Source organism: Lynx canadensis, chromosome C1 (assembly GCF_007474595.2).
Source record: "Lynx canadensis isolate LIC74 chromosome C1, mLynCan4.pri.v2, whole genome shotgun sequence".
Classification (NCBI taxonomy): domain Eukaryota; kingdom Metazoa; phylum Chordata; class Mammalia; order Carnivora; family Felidae; genus Lynx; species Lynx canadensis.
Window position 1 is genome coordinate 91,415,137 of NC_044310.1, and position 26,559 is coordinate 91,441,695.

At 37.5% G+C, this 26,559-nt stretch overlaps 1 protein-coding gene across 1 annotated transcript in view; it reads right to left on the reverse strand.

Annotated features, from left to right (window-relative positions):
* VAV3 (vav guanine nucleotide exchange factor 3) overlaps positions 1 to 26,559 on the reverse strand; it is a 375,285-nt gene that overhangs the window by 53,303 nt on the left and 295,423 nt on the right. Inside the window, exon 20 of the mRNA XM_030328294.1 lies at positions 18,060 to 18,196. Coding sequence (XP_030184154.1) covers positions 18,060 to 18,196 — 137 coding nt within the window. The remainder of the gene's footprint in view (positions 1 to 18,059; positions 18,197 to 26,559) is intronic.

Here is a 26,559-nt window from a genome sequence, read left to right on the forward strand (position 1 = left end):
TGTATGTTTTATGCTTGTAGTGATGTCTCTGGTACTTTGTCTCACAGGGTCCCCCTTAGGATCTCTTGTAGGGCTGGTTTAGTGGTGACAAATTCCTTCAGTTTTTGTTTGTTTGGGAAGACCTTTATCTCTCCTTCTATTCTAAATGACAGACTTGCTGGATAAAGGATTCTCGGCTGCATATTTTTTCTGTCTAGCACACTGAAAATCTCGTGCCAATTCTTTCTGGCCTGCCAAGTTTCTTTTTTTTTTTTTTTAAATTTTTTTTTTTCAACGTTTATTTATTTTTGGGACAGAGAGAGACAGAGCATGAACGGGGGAGGGGCAGAGAGAGAGGGAGACACAGAATCGGAAACATGGCCTGCCAAGTTTCAAAAGAGAGATCAGTCACGAGTCTCATAGGTCTCCCTTTATATGTGAGGGCACGTTTACCCCTCGCTGCTTTCAGAATTTTCTCTTTATCCTTGTATTTTGCCAGTTTCACTATGATATGTCGTGCAGAAGATCGATTCAAGTTACGTCTGAAGGGAGTTGTCTGTGCCTCTTGGATTTCAATGCCTTTTTCCTTCCCCAGTTCAGGGAAGTTCTCAGCTATTATTTCTTCAAGTACCCCTTCAGCACCTTTCCCTCTCTCTTCCTCCTCTGGGATACCAATTATGCGTATATTATTTCTTTTTAGTGTATCACTTAGTTCTCTAATTTTCCCCTCATACTCCTGGATTTTTTTATCTCTCTTTTTCTCAGCTTCCTCTTTTTCCATAACTTTATCTTCTAGTTCACCTATTCTCTCCTCTGCCTCTTCCATCCGAGCTGTGGTGGTTTCCATTTTGTTTTGCATTTCATTTAAAGCGTTTTTCAGCTCCTCGTGACTGTTCCTTAGTCCCTTGATCTCTGTAGCAAGAGATTCTCTGCTGTCCTGTATACTGTTTTCCAGCCCAGCGATTAATTTTATGACTATTATTCTAAATTCACTTTCTGTTATATTATTTAAATCCTTTTTGATCAGCTCATTAGCTGTTGTTATTTCCTGGAGATTCTTCTGAGGGGAATTCTTCCGCTTGGTCATTTTGGATAGTCCCTGGTGTGGTGAGGACCTGCAGGGCACTTCCCCTGTGCTGTGGTGTATAATTGGAGTTGGTGGGCGGGGCCGCAGTCAGTCCTGATGTCTGCCCCCAGCCCACCGCTGGGGCCACAGTCAGACTGGTGTGTGCCTTCTCTTCCCCTCTCCTAGGGCCGGGATTCACTGTGGGGTGGCGTGGCCCGTCTGGGCTACTTGCACACTGCCAGGCTTGTGATGCTGGGGATCTGGCGTATTAGCTGGGGTGGGAAGGCAAGGTGCACGGCGGCAGTGGGGGCAGGCTTAGCTCGCTTCTCCTTAGGTGATCCACTTCAGGAGGGGCCCTGTGGCAGCGGGAGGGAGTCAGATCCGCTGCCGGAGGTTTGGCTCCGCAGAAGCACAGAGTTGGGTGTTTGCGCGCGAGCAATTTCCCTGGCCGGAACCGGTTCCCTTTGGGATTTTGGCTGGGGGATGGGCGGGGGAGATGGCGCTGGCGAGCGCCTTTGTTCCCCGCCAAACTGAGCTCTGTCGTCCGGGGGCTCCGCAGCTCACCCTCCCTTTTTCCTCCAGCCTTCCCGCTTTCCGAGCAGAGCTGTTAACTTATGACCTCCCAGACGCTAAGTCGCGCTTGCTGTCGGAACACAGTCCGTCAGGCCCCTCCGCTTTTGCAAGCCGGACTCGGGGGCTCTGCTTGGCTGGCGAGCCGCCCCTCCGCCCCGGCTCCCTCCCGCCAGTCCGTGGAGCGCGCACCGCCTCGCCGCCCTTCCTACCCTCTTCCGTGGGCCTCTCGTCTGCGCTTGGGTCTGGCGACTCCATTCTGCTAATCCTCTGGCGGTTTCTGGGTTATTTAGGCAGGTGTAGGTGGAATCTAAGTGATCAGCAGGACGCGCGGTGAGCCCAGCGTCCTCCTACGCCGCCATCTTCCCTTCTTTCCCGAATAACTTTTAAAAGCTTGCATCTTGGTCTAGGATCTTTGAAATTAAATTTACCTCCAATCTGTAAGGGTTTATAATTGCATCGAATCATCAAAACATACGACAAAAGCCTCGATTATATGTGATGTCTTTTTGAATGCATGCAAAATTGTTTGTGTTTACTACATCACTGAGATTTTGGCAGAAGGAAGTGTCAAAAACTCTAAAAAAATTTTAAAGTTGCGAAATGTACACTAAGAAAAAACCCCACTAAAAAGCCATAAGCTATATTTCTACACTTATTATATGTGAGATGAATGTAACAGCAGCTCGAGACTTTGCAAAACATTTTTCTTGTTATCCAAAAAATGTATTCTATGGGGTTCCTGGATTTCTCTAGCAGGGAAGGGAACTCTCTTGTTTTGGGCGTCTTGAGGCTTTTCCTCTAAAGTCTCACTAGGTAAGATATTGTACATGATGTAATCCTGAACCAAAATCTTGTAACTCTGATTTTCTGGTGAATTAAACAAGAGAATATCTTTGATGAAATAAAAAAAAATTTTAGCAAGCAAAAACCAATCTGCATGTAGGTAAGCCAAATCCTAAGTGGTTACTTAATACAAAATCTGGATAGAAGAACAAGGTTCTACCACATCTTGGAAGAAATCCTATTTGGGGAGAGGCCATATAACTGAAAAAGTAAACGAGGCTTGACAAAGGTCCAAAATACAGAAAATTGTTTTTCTTGGCAAACTACTAATGGATGTTTTCTTATCCTTGGTGATTTTAGTCCTAAGTGATCACGAAGCACCATCCACGTCAAATGGTCATGGCAGCATTAGATATTTTTCTCCTAAGTAATTTTCTACTAAGAATTAGATATTTTAAAAGAATTTCCTTTCTACTAAGAACAAAATTACTGCTATAATGAAAAGTGTACTGACTACCTAATATGTGTGAGGCATTATGCTACATCCTAGGGGATTAAAAATGAATAAACTTGGTTACCATCTTCAAGGATCTCATTCAGATAATGTTTCCTTAATTAGCTTTGCTCTGGTTATTTTCGTAGATTTTTGCAGAATTCTGGATTAGAGAAAAAAACCTATGAGGTAATAATTTGATATGCATAGACAGTTGGGAGTCTGATGTTCTATTCCTGTTCTTCTGATCCTTGAGTAAGTCATTTAACCTTTCATGGCTTCAATATTCTCCCCTGTGAAATGACAGAGTTTGACCCAAGGATTTCTGAGGTGTCTTTTACCACCAAAGTGCTTTGCTTATATGAGCACTTTTCCTAAGTCCCTATAGTTCTCCAGTCAGTTACTGTTACCAAGACGTATTTGATCCACAAATTTTTAATTAGGAATAGTATGTCAGTAATTTAATCTGATTACACTTATTTATAGAAGATAACGACATTTCAGGTCCTAAATGACTTTCATTTTAACTTGGTGTAAAGTCCTCTATTTTCCAGGGTACACAGGATTGACTTTTTAGAAATTACATTCATTCATTCACTCTTCAGGAATTCAGATTACCATGAATAATTAAAATCCAATATGTTATAATTTGACAAATTATTTGAAACATAGCCTTAAGGCCACATGCCTGTGTACACTCTATTGAAACCACACGTGCTGCCAAATCAACAGTTATATCAGATGTAATTTCAGATTGATGGTCCACTGAAGGTATTCTGTGATTGAAACACTTGTAGTAATTACGGCAGAATGCCGCTTATATGGTAATAAAATAATGGAAGAAAAAGTACACAACAGAATTTCTCAGAACTGTCCCCTTAATGATGTTACTTTCCATTGGGATAAAAAGGAGGTAATACTTCACGGTCTAAACTTCTCCTTAGACAGCAGTGTCCTCCTCCAGGTAGATTATAACCTACATTTTGCCCTGTACCAAACATAGGAAAAGTACAAGTTAAGAGCTGTTAACTAAAAATGCCCATCTTGAGAATTAACAATTAGGACCTCACCTACTTTGTCAGGAGGTTTGCCAATTCCCACAATACAGTGTGTATACTTGGAAACATTCCTGCAAACTCAGTTTATGATCTATTCAATCAAAGCCAGTTGGCATTCACCCAGGGACAATGTTTCTTACGGGCCTTCACTAATGTCTATTATCGTCTATAATCATCTCTCCCAGGCCTCCCCTGTTCTATTACAGTCACGCTCTGCCTTTTTCTTCTTCCCTGTAATTAGGGACCCTGATTTAATGCAATATTTTGAGGTAAACACCTGTCAAAATAAAGGTCTCATGACTGCATGACATACTATTACCAAATAAACTGTACTATTTTCACATAGCTTTTTAACCCCTACATCCACAATTTCAATTCTGCCTTGGCTTCTCCTGATTTTATAGAAGGGATGGACAAGTGCTGAGAGGCAGTTTAGAAGCAAAGCCAAGTTTAACTGGGGAATACCTTAAAACTGTGCTCTGGCACTGCTTAAAAAGGTATCACTAAGATGATCAAGACCAAGTTTGGGATTCACAAAGAAATGCTCTGCAGTAGGAACCTGAATGGTGAAAAACAGTTCCCAGAGATGTTTATTCTATGGATTACAATGACAAAGCAATGAGCCTTTTGGTGTCAAGAATCAGTTTTCTTCACAAAGATTTTTATTCTTTAAAAATTTTTTTGTCTGTGTTCTTATTTGCCTCTGATTATGATGCAGCCTAACACCCGAATTTTACATCAGGAGAAAAAAAATATAGTTTTAGAAAATTCTATCGTAGCTAATATTCCTGTGTGATCTAGAAGAAATCCAAAAAGTCTTCACGTAGAGCAAAGGAAAAGTCTCCTTTGAAATGATTTGGCTACTATAAAGTTGCAGGGAGAGATGTCGGGAAAAAACACCTACTAACTCCATTCCACTGTAGCTCTCTTTCTGAGCCTTGGAGGATTTCTGGGCAGGGCCTGGGTTACAGGACAGATTGCTTAAGGCTCTCAACACAAAAGGTCAATAGTTCCTACAGTCGAGTCCACAAGTAAGCAAACTATTCCCTAAGCCAAGTTTGTTTTCTGTAAACCCCTGTTCGGTTTCCTTCTCAATCTCCTTCACTCTCCTTGGGCTATCTTAGGCCTTCCTCATCCATCCTTGCTCTGAGTAAAGCGCTCATGATCTTACCTATTTATTTACATTAACTATTCCCTTCAGAATTTATCACTTGTGCTTTTATATTTAATTATGAGTAAAAAGTTTAATATGTGATTAAAGAAATTTCAGGAATTGGGTACAGAAATTGGGAGGGCAGAGTAGTCGTCTATGAGCTTATATATGTTAGTGGGACTCTTCATATTAAACATGGGGAAGATAAATTTTTTTAATTAAAAAAACCAATTTTCCCACTTCTGGAAAATGAAGTATATCTATCAACATCATTAGCCATACAGAAATACACTTTTTCTTCTTTTCAATTTTCTTTCAAGTTTACTTCCTATGATTTTTACGAAACCCTTGTGCATCATTTAAGTACTAAAATCTCCATTTTATAGATGAGGAATTCGAGGACATAAGGTTAAATAGCTTTAAGACTATTCTGAGAGAACAAAGATAAATTTAAATCTGACAAGATGAATGAATATTTTAATGGTCTTTCAGATAACATCATAAAGTGTAATTTGGGTTCATAAACAATAAATTTGAAAACTTGTAAATAACATATAGAAATAGCAGCTCTGAACAGCTTTATTCATGGACTGAATGCCTACTTTATTCTCAACATTAAAGATATGAAAGCCATAGTTCCTATCTTTCTAGGGTGCTCTAACCAGGCAGGGAGAAGAATGAACAGACCATAAAGACCCACTAAAAGTGTTACGGTAGAAGCTCTCTGGTTCAGAGAAGACCTCAAAGGAGGTAACCTCAAAATCCAGCTTGATGGTAAAGAAGGATTTAGCTAAGAGAATGGGAGGTAGAAGGGAAAATTCAGCAGAATGTAAACTATGAATCAATGGCTAAAGGTTTGAAAAAAAACATGTCTTCTATGAAAAAGATTCCTCCCAATTGAACCCTTATTTTTTTCCAGGTTAAAATGAGGAAAATATATCTGTTAAAAAATTGGATTGTCTGAACACTAAATATATTAGGCATATGGGAAGTAAAATTTCGTGACATGGTAAACTAAGACAATGGTCCATCTGCTGCATGCAAACTCGACCATGACCACTGTGCTTGAGGGCTAAGATGATAGCAAAGGGGAATTTAACACCTTCTTGCCCGTGGCCAAGTCAAGAACCACCCTTCTCCCAGGCTCCTTGCCTATGGAGGCAGTATGAGTAGGAATGCTTCCCTGAGGAGAATCTCCCAAACTTTCTCCAAGCTTTATTTATTGTCTGACTTTTTAGTTTTTCTTTTGAGGCAAAGAGTTAAAAAAAAATTAAAAAAGGAAGGACTTCTACATAAAGCAATGTTGTATTTCCTAATTGTTCTACCAAAAAAGAACTAAACTGCCTCTAAAAATCTGTTTTCTTTAGAGGTGTTAAAAATTATAACTGTCTCTCCCAAAACAAAGGTAGGATAGTCTAACAAACAGAACTAAGGCAGGAGACAACAAGTCTGAAACAGTCTAATTTTAATTCTACAAATGCCATCTTACATAGATGGATGACAAATCTGGCCCTTTAAAACCACAATTCTAATTTACCCTCTTTATGGAGATTTCTGTGAATTAATCAGAAGGTGTGTAAAAACATTTTCACTTCTTAGAATAAAGATCATGTAGATGCATGATTTGCAAGTGTGAAGTATCACAACTATTTTCTAGGTTATTTAACTTTCATTGTGGATAAAAATATATATTTTTGGCACACTGATTACAGTTCTACTTCTTATAATTGCTTTTTGGTTCCAATTAGCTTACAAAATTCTCCCTGTGGAACATTTGGGTATTCATAAATGACAAAGGAGCAAATAAAACCCCATGAAATAGCACAGGATCCTCATTGTTTCATAAGCTTTATTCTAAGAAGAAAATACTTAAAACTCTCTATTGTAAAAAAAAAAAATCTAAAAACAAAAACAAAACCCATAGATGGCATGGCATGGTTTTACATTTGTTTGTTTCTTTCTCTTGCCCTCTCTCCCTCTCTAGTAAGTTTAATCTGTGTCTCTCCTGTGGAAAATAAAACTTTTAATAGGAACAGTCTCTTTTCAGCATGAAGGATGTTCTCCTTAGCCATTAAATCCTTATTATCACATACTGAAATCACTTAAAGCAACAGGTTTATGATCAGTTCAGTGACATGATCAGAATGGTTCCATATGTCCTTACTCTCCATAAAAACTATGCCGTACACCTGCAGTAGGAAACATACTCTAAATGGCCAATTTCCTACTTTACATTCATTTCACTTGAAGATAATTTTATAGAACTTTCAAGGAAAGAGAAAGAAGACAACAAAGATGACAAGAAAAAGCTGCCAAAATGAATCCCTTCAAAGACAGAACAGAGAATATTTTTACAGCTCAATTGTCAACTCATTGTTTGAAAGAAGTTATAATGAAAACGCAGATACCCACTCAGTTCGATAGCATTAGAAATTACTGTTGTTATAATAATAATACAGACTAGACTCTAATAGCTATTCATAGAAAGTTCCTGATAGAGGGTGGAGGATAATTTGTATTCTCTGGATATAGAGTATGTAGAAAACATGACAGTCTACAATCAAATCCAACTTTCTACCCTAATGAGTGAAGCAACTCACTTGAAAAAACAGACAACAGTTTAGTTTAAAAAGCATAATTTCTTGAAAATTTCCAAATAAGCCAAAGCGCTTATCTAGTACAAAAGACATTTTTGAAATTAAAATGCAAAGCCACTGTAACAACCCAATAACTAATCTAGACTGTTATCCACAGTTTTAACTTTACATATATTTGTAACAATATGATGACAAACCCATTAATATAAAGCTCAACATGGAAACCAGCTGCATCACCTGTCCTGAGCTTTTAGCATTCCTTAGGTCATTAAGCCACAAGGTTAGGAAACTTTTTTTGCGATCATCCCAGTACAAAACACAAAGTCAGACACATAGTAAGCATTTTGTTAGTATCTGGATGAATGAATAATAGAAGCTACTGTTTTTTTTGTTTGTTTGTTTGTTTAAGTTTTTAGTTGTTTTTTTTTTTTATATATATGAAATTTATTGACAAATTGGTTTCCATACAACACCCAGTGCTCATCCCAAAAGGTGCCCTCCTCAATACCCATCACCCACCCTCCCCTCCCTCCCACCCCCCATCAACCCTCAGTTTGTTCTCAGTTTTTAACAGTCTCTTATGCTTTGGCTCTCTCTGGGCTAGACCTCTTTCATATATTATTTATTTTATTCTGTATGCATTTTATAGATGATAAAACTGAGGGTAATCTATTTAAGGTCATACTGCCAAAAGATGGCAAGGTCAGTAACTTTGTCAGTAACTATATATATATATATATATATATATATATATACATATATACATATATACATATATATATATACATATATACATATATATATACATATATACATATATATATATACATATATACATACATACACACACACACACACACACAAATATAAATACACACACACACAATATAGGAGTCCCATCCTTTGGGATGCAAACCATAAAGTACTTATCTTCTTTGAATATGAATACTGACAAATTAAAGTACATGGATCCACTGTAAGCACACCTACAAACTCTCATGACTTCAAAGGACCAAACCAGCAGTATTCTTTATACATTTAGACCCCAAAAGGTGGAAAGATTTTTGTTCAGCATTTTTTAAAACATGTCATTCTGAATCATGCCACTGAGTAAGGGTACATTCAGACCAGGTTCCTTCATGTACCTTCCATATGTACTATCTATAAAACAAAAGCTGATTTTATCATGATGGCTTTAGAGATGGCAAGATGTGAAGTACCTGTTGAATCAAAGAAAACACTTCTATCAAGTTCAGTACGAAGTTTGTTCAAATATATTTTAATTGTATACTAATTCTTTGAAAATGCTCCCTTTATTTGGTAACTATCAGACACCAAGTATTGAGTTCACTATAAACCTTATCTTATAGTTACGTTTAATAATTTGGTTTGCTATCAATGGCCAAAGATTAAACTGGGAATGCCATAACTTCATGGAATTAATTGGATCACCCTGGTCAATGTCTTACATGAATTTTATCTAAGGTTCTAAAGAAACTACTCATTACTGGATTCAAAGCAAACCAACAGTACCCCAATTTCTGGAAGTGGGGTTGTGTGTTGACATTATTGCAAAGCCTCAGGTGACTCAGAATGGTGAGCAGTGCTCTGGTCCAGCCCCCATCATGTAACAAATGAAGAAACTAAGCCATATAGTGATGGTATAACTTGACCCAAGCCATACAGTTACTTGGCTACAGCTGCATGACCCGAATCGGGTTTTCCCACAGTGCCACTGCTTCTTTCACTAAGAATTTGTTGATTAAATTAGAATGTGTTGGGGGCGCCTGGGTGGCGCAGTCGGTTAAGCGTCCGACTTCAGCCAGGTCACGATCTCGCGGTCCGTGAGTTCGAGCCCCGCGTCAGGCTCTGGGCTGATGGCTCGGAGCCTGGAGCCTGTTTCCGATTCTGTGTCTTCCTCTCTCTCTGCCCCTCTCCTGTTCATGCTCTGTCTCTCTCTGTCCCAAAAATAAATAAACGTTGAAAAAAAAAAAAAGAATGTGTTGGCTAAAAAAAAAAAAAAACACAAAAAAACCCTTTGATGGCTTAGAAGTACACATAAGACAATTTTGACTCATGCGACATCCTTGTTGAAAACATTAGATGAACTTTTAGCTTATCTCTGAAAATTCAAACAGACTGCTAGCTCCCAGCCAGCATGAATGGATCTTCTAAAGACAGGAGACATAATGTCGAACCAATAATTGGAGTTGATAATTGAAACATGAACAGTGTCTGAGTACTGACTATAGAGTTGACACTCAATATATATTTGCTGATCTGAAATAAATGTGCTAATTGTTTTGCTCTGTTCTAGACATTAGCCTTACTTGTTCCTATCAGACATCTTCCTCTCAACAGACATATGCATGCATTTTGTTATCCAATGGTCTCATTTATCTTACAATTTTCCTGAGAGCTTCCAAAGCCATTGTACCCATCACACCAGAAAAGCTTCATGCTTCCAGGCTGCTGAGAGGAAATGACAAATAATAATGTCTTTCTTATGGTCTAAAAAGAATAGGAGGCAATACAATTTAGTAAAAAGGGCTTCCACGTAAGGAGCGGGCAAGTCAACACTCTGCCCTAACAAGTAAAAGGCTGAACAGATTGAAAAAAAATCAACAATTCTTCTTAGACCCCTAAGAGAGGGGAGGACACAGGACAAATGTCAGCCCCCAGGACTGGAGAGATGGATAGGTGAATACAGGGAGTCACAGCTTGCCAAAGCAGAGCCTCACTAGCAGAAACTGCTGTGGGATTCGGTGCCAGCACTGGGGTAGCAAAACCTGAACTTAAATTGATAAATTGCTGGAGGCTCAGTGCTCACAGCTCTGAGAGTTAAAATTCCAGGGGGGAATCAGTCTTAGGGGAGCCCCACAATATTTTAAGACTATGCTTAGGAGCTCAGTCAGATTCCTATAGTAAATATGGGAGAATAATCCCCTCAGTTTCTGAGGGGAAAGGCTCACTCTAGCCATCTTGTCCCACCATTGCAGGGAGAAAAAAGTTGAGAAACACCACTTGTGAAGTTCATTGTCCAGAGGCATAGGCTTACTAAAAGACTGACACCTTTAAGTAACAACAACAACAATACTGTAACAGAAATGAAGAATGTTTCCTATGGGCTTAATAGCAGAATGGACATAGCCAAGCAAACAATCTCTGACCTTGAGATTATCTCAATAGTAACTGTCAAAGTGAGAAACAAAGAGGAAAAAAAACAACTGAGAAAAACAACAGAATATTCAAGACTTGGGGACAACTACAAAAGATGTAATATGTACGTAATGGGCATATCAGAAGAAGAAACAAAGAGAAGAAATACCTGAAACAATAATGACTGAGATTTGTTAAAATTAATGTCAGACACGAGACCCAAGATTCAGGAAGTTCAGATGATAGTAAGCAGGATAAATGCCAAAAAACCCACCTGGGCATATCAGTTTCAAACTACAGAAACCCAAAGTACAAATCCTTAAAGATGCCAGACAAGCAATAACAAAAACACCTTACATATAAAGGAACAATGATGTATAGACTTCTCCTTGGAAATCATGCAAGCAAGAAGAGAGTGATGTGAAATAGTTAAGGCTGAAAGAAAAAAAACCCCACCAATATAGAATTCTCTACCTTACAAAATTATTCTTCAAAAGTGAGGAACAAATAAAGACCTTCTCAGGCAAACAAAAACTGCAGGAATTTGTTAGCAGTAGACCTGCCTTGCAAGAATGTTCAAAGATGCTCCTTAGAGAAAATGAAAACACTATTGGTCAGGAACACAGATCTACTTTAAAAAAGGAAGATTCTCAAAGAAAAAATAAGTGAAGGTAAAAATAAAAACTATTTTCTTATTTTTAATTGATCTAACAGATAACAGTTTGTTCAAAAGAATAACAGTGGCAATGTATTCAATTATGTATGCTCATATCTATATATGCTTTCATATTACATACCTGATATGTATGTACATGCTATGTATGTTTGCATATAAGTGACATTAATGATAGCAATGATACAAGGGACAGGAGGGAGGAATTTGGATTACTCTGTTATTATAAGGTACGCACACTACCAAGGAAGTGGTATAGTGCTACTTGAACCTGGACTTGGATTAGTTGTAATTTTATATAGTAACCTCTAGGGAAACCACTAATAAAAATTAAAAAAAAGTATAACCGATATGCTAAGAAAGAAAACACAATCATATAAGATGATCAGTTTAAACCACCAAAGGCAGAAAAAGAGTAGAAGACAAAAAGAGAAATACGTAACAAACAGCAACAAATAAAAAAGAATAATGAATAAGGTAGGTAGTAATCCAATATTTCCATAACTGCTTTGAATGGCAATGGTCTAAATGCACCCAAAAGACAGAGATTGTGAATGGCTCAAAAAACATGACCCAACCATATGCTGCCTCCAAAAAACCCACATGTTTTGTGTTCATCATTCCTACACACCCGTGTCTGTCTCTCTCCACCAGTTCAAACAGAGCCTCCTCTGCATAACCCTTCCTGTCTTATGTATCCTCTTATTCCTATTGCCAGGCAAAAGTGGACAGAATTCTCTTTTATTCCTTTCTTATAATAATAATGACAACGAGAGCACCGACAACTAATGTTCCTTATACATTTTTTTATGTACAAAGTACAGTTCTAGGCTTACTTTAATATATTAACACATACAGTGCTAATGGAAATTCTATAAAATGAATACTATTATTACCCCATCTTATAGATGAGTGAATTGAGGCACTGAGAGGTTAAATATTGCACAAAGTCACACAGCTAGGAACCTGGCAGAGCTGGAATTTGAACCTAGGAATTCTTGCCTGAGTCCAAGTTCTTAAAAAGTACACTCTACTGCTTCTTTTAAAGGCATGTTATTTCTGATTAAGCTGTGTTTATTCACAAACGCCTCCATTTAGGTTAAGAAATGTGAATTCTAAATGGTCAGAAGCAAGACACTGCAAAACTTTAACAAGGAATTATATGTAATCGCATCTGAACTTTGCTGTGGTGTGCAGGATAACCAGGGTAAATGAAGTCTGGAGGGGAGAAGATCAGTTAGGAGGTGATCTCAGATGTCATGTAGCGGTTGATTAGAGTAAAATCTAGGCTGTGACAACAGAGATGAAGAGGACGAAATGCACTGAAAGTGATTTAGAAGGTACAATGAGAAGCATTTGATGATAAAAGAGATGTGGAAAGGGATGAGAGAGGGGGAGGAGAATATACAAAGATTTCAGACCTTATTATAGGATGGTGGTAGATTGAATGGTGATGCCCTTAATTGTTAAGAATATAGAACCAAGCTTGTGTGGCTCAGTTGGTTAAGTGTCCGAGTCTTGGTTTTGGCTCAGGTCATGATCTCACAGTTCACCAGATGGAGTCCCACATCCATTTCTGCACTGACAGTGCAGAGCCTGCTTGGGATTCTCTCTCTCCCTATCACTCCCCCACTCACACACCCACCCCCCAGCCCCCACCCCCCAGCCCCCACCCCCGCTTATAGGCTCACTCTCTCTCTCTCACTCAAAAAAAGAAGAATATAGAATATTTGAACAACACTATCAATTACTTTGACTTAATTGGCATTTGTAGAATATCCTAACCCACTCACCACCCAAAAAAGAAGAAAACATATTCTTTTCAAGTGTACACAGAACATTTATCAAGATATACCATATTTTGGGTCATAAAACAATTCCTAATAAACTTAAAATTATTTAAGTCTTACAAACTACACTCTGTTATGATATGGAGCTAAATTAAAAATTAAAAAGAAATATATCTGGGAATCCCCAAATATTTGGAAACTAAGTAATGCACTTCTAAATGACTCAGAAGAAGAAAGTGAAAAAGTGAAATACTAGTAAGTATTTCAACATCAACAAAAATGAAAATGCAACACACACAAAAATTTTTTAGGTATCAGAAAAAGAACTTACAAATTTATAGCACTAAATGCCTACATTAGAAAAGGGAGTTCTCAAACCAATGAGTACCTTGAAAGACTAGAAAAATAAGAACATCTTAAACCCAAAATCAGAAGAAAGGGAGTAATAAAGAACAGAGAAGAAATCAGTGAAATAGGAAGCAGAAAAACAATAGAACCAATGAAACAAAACCTTGTTGTATGAGATCAATAAAATTCATAAGCGACGAATTAAACTGATTAGGAAAAAAAAAAGCAAAGAAATAAATTACCTATGTTAGACATGAGAAGTGACATCATTATAGATTCTACACAAAAAATACCAAAGCTCACTCAAAAAAGAAATAAATAGCTCACATAGACATATATTTACTAAGGAAACTGAATTTGTAATTAAAAAAAAAATCTTCCTGCAAAGGAAATTCCAGACCTAGATAGCTTCCCTAATAAATTCTATAAAATACTTTAGGAAAAAAAAATGCTGATTCTATTCATCGAGTGTTAAACTATCACCAAACCTGGACAAAGACATTACAAGAAAATAACAATAAATAAAAAGGACAATATATCATTACCAGTTGGAGTTTATCTCTGGAAAGCAAGATTGGTTTGACTTCTGAAAAATCAATCAGTGATTTACCATATTAACAAGCTTAAAAACGATAAAATCATTTCCACTGATGCAGAAAGAACATCTGGCAAAATCCAACATGAATTACTGATTAAAAAACAAAAAATCTTTCAACAAACTAGGTCTAGCATGGAACATCTTCAACTGGACAAAGGTAATGGTAAAGAACTTAATGCTTCCCCCCCGCCCAAGATCAGAAATAAAGCAAGTATACCTTTTCCATAATTCTAGTCAACATTTCCTGGAGATTCTAGCCATTGTCACAAGGCAGGAAAAAGAAATAGAAAGCATCCAGATTTCAAAGGAAGAAATACAACTCTGTTTATTCACTGACACTGTGTGTCTATTTTAAAAAAATCTACTAGAATTTATAGAAAAAATTTCCTGTGAATTTAACAAGTTTGCAGGATAAAGATCAATTTATAAAAATCAATTGTATTTCTATACACTAGCAATAGACAAAAATTGAAATTTAAAACCATAATTTACAATAGTATCAAATAAAATATGAAATAGAGATAAATATGACAAAAGATATGTATATCCTTCCTTCACTCTAACAACTATAAAGCACTGCTGAGAAATCAAAGACCTAAATAAATGAGAGATATACCACATTGAATGGTCAGAAGACTCAATATTGTTAAGATGTCAGTTTTCTTATATTGATCTATAATTCAACACAATCTCAATCAAAATCCTAGAAAGCTTGTATTGGTGAAATTGACAAGATGTTTCTAAAATCATATGAAATACAAAGCACCCAGAAGGGCCAAAACACCTTTGGAAAAAAAGAAAAGACATATCATCTACCCATTCCCCTTTCAGTATTTACTTAAAAATGAGACCATATGTCCATGCAAAGACTTATACTTGAAAGTTCATAGAAGCTTAATTTGTAATAGCCAAAAACTGGTAATAACGTGAAATCCATCAGTAGGCTAAAGGATACATAAATTGTGCTATATCCATACAGGGAATAATAATAAGCAATAAAAAGAAAAAAACTTCATCCACTTAGCATAATTTCCTCCAAGTTCTTCTAAGATTTTACAAATGGCAGGATTTCCTTCTTTTGGAAGTCAAATAATATCCCATTGTGTATACATACCACATTTTATTTATCCATTAATCTACTGAGGGACATTAGGATACTTCCATGTCTTGGCTATGTCTACATGAAGAATCTAAAATAGTCAAACTCATAAAAATAGAGAACAGAATGGTGGTTGCCAGGGGCTGATGGAAAGTGGAAATGGGAAAAGTTTAGTCCAAGGGCACAAAGTTTAAGTCATGCAAGATGAATAGGTCCTAGAGATCTACTGCACAGCATAGAGTCTGTATTTAATAATATGGCATTATATACTTAAAAATTTGCTAAGTGGCTAGATGGTAATTATTCTTATCACAAAAATAAAGAGGGCAGGGTGAAACTTTTGGAGGTAAAGGATAGATTTATGGCATAAATTGTGGTGATGGCCTCAAGGATTTATACTTATCTCCAAGCTTGTCAAGTTGCTTACATTAAATATGTATAGCTTTTTGTATGCCAATAATACAATCAATAAGTCGGTTTTTAAAAATAAGAGCCATTAGGGTGCCTGGGTGGCTCAGTTAAGTGTCCGACTTTGGCTCAGGTCATGACCTCACAGTTAGTGAGTTTGAGCCCCACACAGGACTCTGTGCTGACAGTTCACAGCCTGGAGCCTGCTTTGGATTCTGTGTCTCCATCTCCCTCTGCCCCTCCCCTGTTCGTACCCTGTCTCTCTCTCTCTCTCGCTCTCAAAAATAAGTAAACATTAAAAAAAAATTTTTTTAAATAAGAATGATCTTACACAAAGCAACATGGTTTAATCTCAAAGAAGCCATACAAAAAAGAATGTACTATATGATGTACTATACAACATTAAAAAAAAATTCAAACTCGTAGTCTGAAAGCAGAACAGTACTTGCCTGGGGACTGAGGAAGGACAACAGGTAGAGGCAAGAAGGAGAAATTACAAAGGGGCACACAAAAACTTTGGGGGCTGATTTTTATCATCTTGATCAGTGACATTTTGATTTGTACATTCATTTGTCAAAACGTATCAAATTGTACAATTTAAATAAGTGCACTTTATTATATATTGCAACACTGTTGTTTTTTTAAGTGGCATTAGTGATCCAAGAAGTAGTTTCTGCAGCAGACTATATTATAAACAGGGTAGAAGGAGGGAGAAACCAAGTATAGGCTACTCTCTCAAGAAGCTTAGCTTTTTTATTAATGTTTATTAATTTCTGAGAGAGAGAGAGAGAGAGGGAGAGCAAGCACAAGCAGGAGAGGGGCAGAGAGAGAGGGAGACACAGAATCTGAAGCAGGCTCCAGGCTCTGAGCTGTCAGCACATGGCCCGAGGCAGGGCTCAAACTCACAAACGGTGAGATCGTGACCTGAGCCCGAAGTCTGATGCTCAACCAACTGAGCCACCCAGGTGCTCCAAAGCTTAGCTGTGAGAATAGAAGAGGGAGACTAACATAACCAGACAGAAGTTGAGTAAATGTATTTTAAGATGGGAGGAGCATATTTATTTGTCATAGAAAGGAGCTAGTGGAGAGAATGAAGTTGAAAATGTAGGAATTAAGAACCAGCTGATGAAATGTGGGATGAAAAACCCAAGAAGGAAAATAAGTCTTGAATAAGAGAAACCTTACAGGTACACATGTAGGTATGTTTTGGGGGTAGGATGTGCAGGACTGGACTGAAGAGTTAGTAGAATTTCAGTCTGACATTATCTCTTCCTGTTTGGGGAAGGATGAGGTATGAGAGGGGTAGGATATTAAGAAGAGTGGAGTTTTGGAAAAGTCATTGGCCACAGCATTGGCTACAGTGGTTGTAGATAAATGTTCAATCTAGGGGCATTCATCTATAACAAGATGGCAGACCATAAAATAGTTTTAAGCAAAGAAAATAGCCATCATTTATATAGGTGTACAATGCATTATTATCTACCAGTCCTTCCCTACTCTCTCTCTCTCTCTCTCTCTCTCCCCCTGGCCAAATTTCACTCATGTGTGCTAATCTTTCTGTTGAGCCCATGCCCCTTTCCCTCAGCACACAACAGATTTTTAACCAACTCTTTAATTTTGCTGGGAAATATTTCTAACACACATGAAGATACAGAATACTTTAGTGAACAGCAATGTCCTACCATCTAGCTTTAACAACTCTAGCCCATATTTAACACTAGCCCATATTTTCCTCAGTTAACACAATCCTTAAACCCAATATAGGCTTACCAGACGAGAGAGATTTCATCTCCAGCAAACATCAACATGTTCACTTACTTTTCACATTTCATACATTTCATGAATAATGCCCAGAGCACCTCTGAGAATGCCAGGTATTTCTGTGGGTAGGCACAAATCAAGTATGGCCAGAAATGGCCACTGGCAAGCTAATTAGGTAGTTCCCTTGAAATGAACTGTTAATATGTTAAAGCAGTGCAAATTAGATCACACCCACAGGTCCTAGGTTTGGAAAAAATGCTCCGGCAAAGTATGAATTTTTAATAAAAATGGTAATTATGATCCACAGCACTGATCCTATTTTTCTTTAGCGTTCTAATGTTCACTGCCACTTTGGCATTGGTAAATATGAGGAAGGCTAATCAAAGATATTTTCCCCCACATCATGTAAAATTTCTGAAGCTAAAAGCATGCAATCAATTCCTAAAGACAAGAGCTTTATTCTTTAAGCAGTAATAAATCATCGAGTAAAACAAAAACAAACACTGTAATTTGGATAGTACCTGCCAAAACAGACTGTGTGCGTCTCCTCTCAGAAGTTCAACCGTATCCCCTGCCTGGATATGTAACGGGGGTCCTTCGTGAAGAGCCGGGGGTGGTGTCCCAGTATAGTTCTTAATGACCTGCATCTTTGGTAAACCTGAAAATAAGCAAAACAACTTTTGGAATTGACAGAATAATGACGCGTGAAGTCCAAATGTACTTTAAAATAAAAACAAGGCCATCATTAACATTAAAAAGTTGTAATAGCAACAAAGGCCAAGTACACATGTGAAGTAACTACAATGGAATGCTTTTGAACTTTCTCATTATTTGAGAAAGTAATGGAATAAGACACATATTTATCCCCTGATCCCTTACATACTTTTCCTCTCCCTCACCATCCATCTCTTCGTAGTTGAAAAAATATTTCAGCCGATGCCTGCTTCATAAAAAACACATCACGTACAGTTTAATGGAAAAGAATCAATTTTTTCATCAACTCTATCCTTTCTGCCTATTACTTTCCTCTTGGGCATTGGCTGATTTCATCACTAAGGAGGCTCACCCTTTCTGTGTATGCATCACATTGCCCAGTATAAGGCTCATATCTTAAGGTTATCTTTGTAATTCAAAAGCAAAAAGGTGATGGATGTGCCACTGCAATACTTAAGACATTTATATGGAGAAATTCTTCAGGCTCAAATTTAGGTTTGCAAAACAGACCCAATAAAGGGAACATGTCTAAGCCAATAGCATCAACAACACTTGAAATCCAGATCTGTCCTTTTTCTTTGTATTTCTCAGAATGTGCAATGAAGGCCTCAGTTCAATATTTCATTTCTGAGAACAGCAGCTTCAATTGCACACAGGCCTAAATATGTACCAGTATTGGTCACAAATGGACAACTTCACAGTCACCTTTTCATTTAGAGGTGAAATGCTCCCTCCTGTGAGACAGGACACTCATAAACATGATATTTGGTGCACATTCAGGAACTTAAGCCATTGCCTATTACACTTGAAGATTTTTTATTCTAACGATTGACCACGGGGAAGTTGTAAGTACCTGGAAACACCACGCTCAATAGAGTAGGAGGATGCATGATGGTCATTCAGTTCCAGATGCCCAAGTTACCTCAAAAAGGTTGTTCAAGTTACACAGATCTCAGTATCTACATGAAATGCTTCCACAAACAATTTCATGAAGTCCTCACTATCCTTTTTCAACAACCACCCCAGATGGGAGGAAACAGTGTGGCCATAAACTAAACAGAACTGAAAAGCTTTAGTCAACACTTTTCTTATCAACCCATCAGGCAGAAGGGTTGAAAAGAATTGGGCCCTTCACCCCAATTTAGCTGCTATAACTGCTGAGACATGTAGCAAGTTACTACATCTTCCCTTTGCTTCAGTTCTTGTGCCACAGAACCCCTGAAGGGATGGTGCTAATCCCACATCTCTCATGGAGTGTTTCCCTACCAGATGCAAGAAGGCAGCACCCATACACAAAGAGCAGACTTTATTGTCTTTCCCAAAAAACAACACTTGACAGGAGAACTCTTGTCAGTCAAGTGTTTATCAGACTTGCTCTCAACACACTGCAGATGCCTTGAGTATAGAAAGAGCTTATTTTATACTTTCTATTAAGTTGCTGTTGTTTATTTTACATGAAACCTAAATATCACATGCACACAACTCATTTAGAAGTTCAATATACAGAAGAGGATGCACCCTGAAGTTGAATCTGGTTTGCAAGTTAGTTATTCCATGTTAGGGGGCCAAAGTCATGGTTAGCCTCAGTTTTACTGAGCATTTCTAGATCAAGGAAAGCATTTCATTTAGTATGCTCCCTTGATAATTTTGTTTTTATGCCAATTTTAAAATAAAGGCTGAAGACAAGAAACGGGAGTTTTTAAACCTGAAATAACTGATGTGGCCTCAATTACTGGGCCCAGTGAAGTTCTCAGAAGGGCTCTGGCCTTCTCTGCAGTTGTCTCCTTGGCCAAGACCCACAGGGACAAAATGAAGCAGTGCCCGACGGACACAACAGTTCTGTTATTGCCAACATGCTCAAGTTAGTCATTCTTAAGAAAATGGTTGAAAATGCATAAAGTATTTAGGGGAAAAAATTAAGTTTGATGACATTTCACCAACCAAAGATAAATTGGGGATTAACATATGGAATACCCAGGCTACAAAGAAGACTGTGAAATACAAGGCATGGAACAATGCTGCCTTATTTATCCTTTTTGACAGACTACAATGCCCATTACATATGACCTAGAAAAACCATATTTAAAATTTAAAGTATTACATATATTAATATACTGTGGCCAAGAAATGAGATCTTAGTGTCTTAAAACTTACTTATAAATAAGTAGTCCTTGAAATGATGAACTTGGTTTTTATAGTCTTACTGCTAATTTTTTCATTTACTGTGTTTTTCTGCTATAACTTTCTTCTTGGCTATGAGCTTCATTTTGGAAGTTCATCCAGTAGTACACCAACACAGGGTATGTTACTGACTTTACTCCTAAAGCAAAACTGTGTGACCTTTGCCAAGAATTATGGTTGAGCCCAGGTAATAGTGAAAAAGACATTGCTACTAGCCTGAATTCAGCCATAAGTGACTTTCAAAATACAGCATTAATTTGATTCATATTTTTGTGTGTGGGGATGAGTTAGGAGTTTACAATGGAATTTATATTTTTTAGTCATTTGTTAGAATAATCTCTGGCTATTTATTTCTGATAGGTCAGCACTTCCCATTTCAGGATGATCTGTCATCAGGGCAATAGGGCTGTAGAGATCAAAGAATACAAGGGATAGAGGAAGGCCACTGTGACATGATGAATTCTGATACCTTGCCCCCTGCCTCTGATGTCTGAATATAAGAGGAGTTCTACAATACTGGTAGTACGAATGGTTTATTCCTTTCCTTTTATTGAAAAAAAAAAAAAAAGACCTGGTAACATTGCTAAGAAGGTGAATATAATCCCATTAATGGATAGATAAAAGTGCGATTAAAATAAGAATAGAGAGTGGGTTAAACTTCATGTCAGCACTCAACTATCAATATAATTGTTAACACAATCTCTCGCCACAGCAGGCATCACACACACCTCATAAATGAGATCAAGAATGGAGAAGAAATTAGATTTACAGATACTCATGTTTCAAATAGCCATTTAGTGTTGACTTAGTGTAGGTTTTCTTCTCTCCCCGTAAAGTATTCCTGACAAGTTTTGACCTTTCTTTAAAACGTCCAGCACAGAACATTCACTACACGTCCTTATGACAACTTATTGTTGTGTGTAGTTTATTAACAAACTCTATCTAAAATTTACTCTAAAATCTCTGTAACTTCTCTCCATTGACCTTCCTCCTTCCATCTAGAATTATGCAGAAGGTGGTAAATCTGCTTTTTATAGATTAGCCTTTCAAAATTTGTTTAGGCTTAAAATCCCTAGTTACTCACGTTTTCCTTTAGTTATCCATGTTTCCAGGAATTCTGAGATGCAAAATGTTACAAAACTACAAAAGTGGAGGATAGTTTCCCTCATTAACTCTGACCAATCAGAAACAACCAAAAGCTATTCTAAAAACTGATTTTAAAAATATAAATTCCATTCATTATATTGTCAAATCACAATCATCCCAGAAAGCTGCCTCTTTCTTCTTGGATAAACACAGACCGTTGTTGTTTAGTTTCTTTCTGCTCCAGAAAAGCATTTATAATGACTATGTTGGTATAGTTACAGGGCTGCTCAGCAAAGTCTGAAAATTAAAAATGACTCTACCTTCAGATATTAAATGTGAAATAATCATATGTAATTTCAACATATACAGTTAAGCAACCTTGGAAGTTCCCAAAACTTTATATAATCTGTTATCTTTATCTAAAGGAACATAATTAAAATGGCTAAGACAAAATTAGATCTCCTGCCAAATGTTATTTTGGCTTGTTTCATTCCCTACAACAAATGCTTTGCTGCACAGCTCACTACATTGTTGATATATAAAGTTCGGACAGTTTTACCCTTTAACTTTTGTTCATACTACTCATTATACTTAGTCTTAAATCAGACAAGGTCCCCAAGTCATCTTATGCATGAAGAATTAACAAACTGAAGAATCAGCAATACTTAAATTATGATTATATTCCAGTAATAGTCATCAGGTTCTAGTCAAATAAAACTGAAGCCAATATAATTACATGGAACACTAGAGTTTTCCAAAACAATATGGCAGTGAAAGGGCATCTGAATGAAGCAAGATTTCCTTTCAAATCTCAACTCAATGCAACTAAGAGTGACACATGCCAAGAAATTAAAAAAAAAAAAAATTTAAGTTAATTTTAAGTAGAATCCTATTAGAAAGTTTGCCATAAATAAACCATTTCTCTAGTAATTCTCACATAAACCATCAAACTTCAATGAACTTAGCCTACTATATCACTATCAACCTCTTGGCTTCTAAGAAGAGTGATGGCCACAATATAGATTAGTATTTACACACGATGCTGATATCACTCCCCTAATGCAAAGGGCTTCCCCAAGGCAAAAACTTAGAGGTGAGTGCAGTGTACCAGATAAATGGGCTGTCAGTAATGTGCTGGCCTTTCACCTCTGAGGCCTAATTTAAAATCTAAACATAGCCACATTAAAAAATAATTAGTTCTACAAGATGTCAGAGAATGTAGCTGGTTTACCTGGGAAGCTGATTACAAGCATAACATATTCATTCATTCCTTCAACGTCCTGAATGCCACATAAGTTCTGGGCATGGTGGTTTGACAACAGAGCAAGGACACGCTTCCTGCCCTCAATGAGCCTATAATCTACTGAACAGGCAGGTGAACTCAAATAAACTATAATTAGGCTTGGTCTCTTGTCCAGTGGGGCATTTTTCAAAATGAGCCTGTCAATAAAGTTTCCAGGGAGTTTTTTTTTTTTTTTGAAAAGCCTTCAGTAGGACCCTGAAATATGTATTTTATGTTTCTGTATGTTTCCTAGGTGTGGTTTCCAAATCCTAGCCAGGTTTGGAAATCACATTTTTGTGGGTACGTAAGCAATTCACCATGACCAGCCACCACTGGTTCCAAGCTTGCTTTTGACAAAGCTACAGTGAAGTAAGTGCTGTCTGGCACCCTGCCACCTCAATCCTCTTTAAGTTAACATCTGGGCTCTTCCTGATAGAAGTTCCTAATCTAACCATGGCATCTGAGGAGCAGGCTGTGCAGAATGAACAGCCAGCAAGTTAGGTAGCTAGGATGCTGGGCTTCCCTGCCCACCACACCTCCTTGGGCCCTTTCCTACTAACCAGTGCACTTTTCATTCATGGGTTGGTCTTCACAGAGAAGCAAAAGGAGCTTCATAATGGAAACCATCTGTTAACAACGGAAACAGACGATTTGGCGGAAAACAAACTGGTCTGAAGAACTAATTGTTCACAAAGGGAACACACCCCCATCAATGATTTCAAAAATTTTCACCCAGAGAAGGCTACTCTTTCCTTTTATAAACAATGATGAGTCAGATGAAGGAAACAGCATTGTCATCGCTCATACAAAAACAAGGATCAGATAGAGATATGTTTCTCCAGCCTTATAAACACTGACTAGTCACCCTTTGGCACTACCTATAGGAGTATTAGTAAATCAAAGGTTAAAGATAGAAACATCTTTTGAAAGTTCCCCCCCACACTTATTAAAAAGATTTTATAGGCTACCAAATATAAAAAGCACTACAAAATTGCATGTGTTATTGTAAAATCCATGCAAATTTAATATTCTGTTCCATCAAATATGTACATTTCAATAAGCAATGTTTCCCTAAAATCCTTAAATAAGGTCAAAGCTCTACAAGAATGTGCCAGGTATTTGTCAGAACTCTCAAAAACAACCACCCCCTAGGGGTGTGAGGAGTCCAGTTGAAAAACATAGCCTGAGTTAACTCCACCATCTTCTTTAAAGCTAGAAAAAGAACACAATCACACGATTTCAAAGTAAGAACATTACCACCTACTCCAACCACCTCATTTTCTACCTTATAAAACTAAGATTCAAAGTGGTCAATAAAAATGTCTGAAGTCAAAAAGCTAGCTAGAAGCAGAACTGGAACCAGAACCTGTATTCACCAACTGTTAGTTCAGTCCTCCTGGCTGAAGAGGAGTAATTCTCTACAACCAGCAGGGAACAGGACTATGGTAGAAAACAGGTCTCCTACACAGACTAATATACATTTGGGGGTCATCTAAACCCTGCTGGGTGTCCAGAGTTATCAAGGGAAGCAGGAAGAGAGGAGGCAGGACTGCCCTTCAAGTGGGGAAAGATTGTGAGCTCTCCATGATAAGGTGAATTCTAGGAGGAAGTAATAAGTCCCACTGGTACATTCTAAAGACAGAGCCTCAAATCTCAATGCCAACAACAAAATGCACTGGACTTGACAATCCGTGGTGCTCTCTGTGCCTGACACGTCCACATGCAGTTCTGTGGCTCTGTGGACAAGTGGCCACGTGCAATTCTTTGTGCAGAAAGTTTTAATCACTTCAACCACATCATTCTGCTATTCTGACCACACCTGAGTGCATCGGGGAGGGTGATTAAGCCAAAGGTTACGATAAATTGGCTGAATATGTGACGTGCCAGTGGCTGAGGAGGCGGCTAGAAGGGAGACAGTCCCAAGGGACAGTCCTCACTGGAAGGTAAGAAACAAGACAATCATGTTTGCTCCTCAGTTTGAAATCAAATAAATGTATAACTATTGCTCAAAACCAGTGATGTTTCATAGGAGGAGGTTGGCTGTGTATCTACATTTGAATGTGGTAAAATTTTTGTTGATATTCCTTTTCACTGGGGCCAAAGATCAACAACCAACACATCTACATAAGAATATACATATACAGAAAACATTGTCCCCTTCTCAGGAACGTTCTTTCTTGACACTATTGATAGTAAGGAGAGGGACAGAGAAGAGAAACTACACTGTATTGTATATTCTCTTGAAATACCAGTGTTCTGACAGTGGGAACTCTGTACACTAGCATGAATAGTGACTCTATCAAAGAAAGTTCTTAGGATATTTTAGTCAAACACTTCCACTTACATATGAAACAACTCAAGTCCAGTTGCATATAGCTAGCTAAAAGCCAAAAATGGTGTTCTCAACATGCATCTATCACCTAGTAAGGGTGTAATGCTGGGTTGACTAGGAAAAATAAGGGAAGATTCTAGAAAGGTTACACATGATTATTTCAGATCTTAATATTTAATGAGTAAATCACTACCTTCCCCAAGGAAGCTGGGAAAGAATCAGATTCAAAATATTCCAGTTGAGGGGGCCTTGGGTGGTGGCTCAGTCAGTTAAGTGTCTGACTCTTGATCTAGGCTCGGGTCATGATCTCACAGTTTGTGAGATTGAGCCCCATGCAGGGCTCTGCACTGACAGTGCAGAGCCTGCTTGGGATTCTCTCTCTCCCTCTCTCTCTCTGTACCTCCTCTGCTTGTGTGTGCACGTAGTCTCTCTCTCTCTCTCTCTCAAAATAAATAAACATTAAAAAATTTTTTTAATATTCCCTGGGAATGCTAGTAAGCAACAGCAGACCCTTCAAACTGTTCCAGGAAGTTCAGAGATTCCATTTCAAAATCTCTACAGCCTTGCAATTATACTGGGAGTATATATTCTACCTCCTTCCTATAAATTGGGAATACTAAAAAAATAAGATACTAGCTTATAAATTTTTGTCTTTTATAATCTTCTAATTTAAGATATTTGGAAATGTTAAGTAGAATATACTGAGTTCAGGGACAGTGTAGATTTTGTTTGTTTTTTTGCCCATCAAAATCTTCATTTTTCCCCCATCTCCCATCGATTCAAAATCTATTCTCTTCCTGGTCTCACCCCTCACCCCCAACTCCCCATTGTTCTTACTTTCCTTAAGGTTAGCCTTATTCTCTCCCTGAATTTTTAGCTTCCTATCTTTTTTTGTACATAAAAAGCTTCTTTCATCAACCTAAGGTATCAGAATTATGGTTTCAACTTGTTCAAATTTAGCATAATAAGCCATTTAAATAATTAGACATATGGTTGCTTGCAATCATCTGAAAAATAATAAAAATTAAATAGAACCCACATCCTAAGGATATAATAAAAATATAAAAGTAGTAATTATTAAAATTTAGACTGTGGACCTTCAAAGAAAAATAAAAATACAAATGTCAAAATATTAAGAAATTGTGCCAAGAAGTTATGAATCGTCTAGAAGGCAGTTACACTGGTAAAAACAGAATTATGCATAGAAAACATACTAAAATAGAACTTTTAGTTCTGCCTTACTTCTCGATACACCAATGACACTTAACACAAAGTTCATATGCAATTACAGTTTACAAAAATACCTGAATATAACACATCATCTACTAATAGGACACTTAATTCTAAAACCAAACCATGGATTTCTCACTAACTTTATACAACATGAAAAATGACTGACCCTAAAAATGACCTTCTCCTGAGTTCT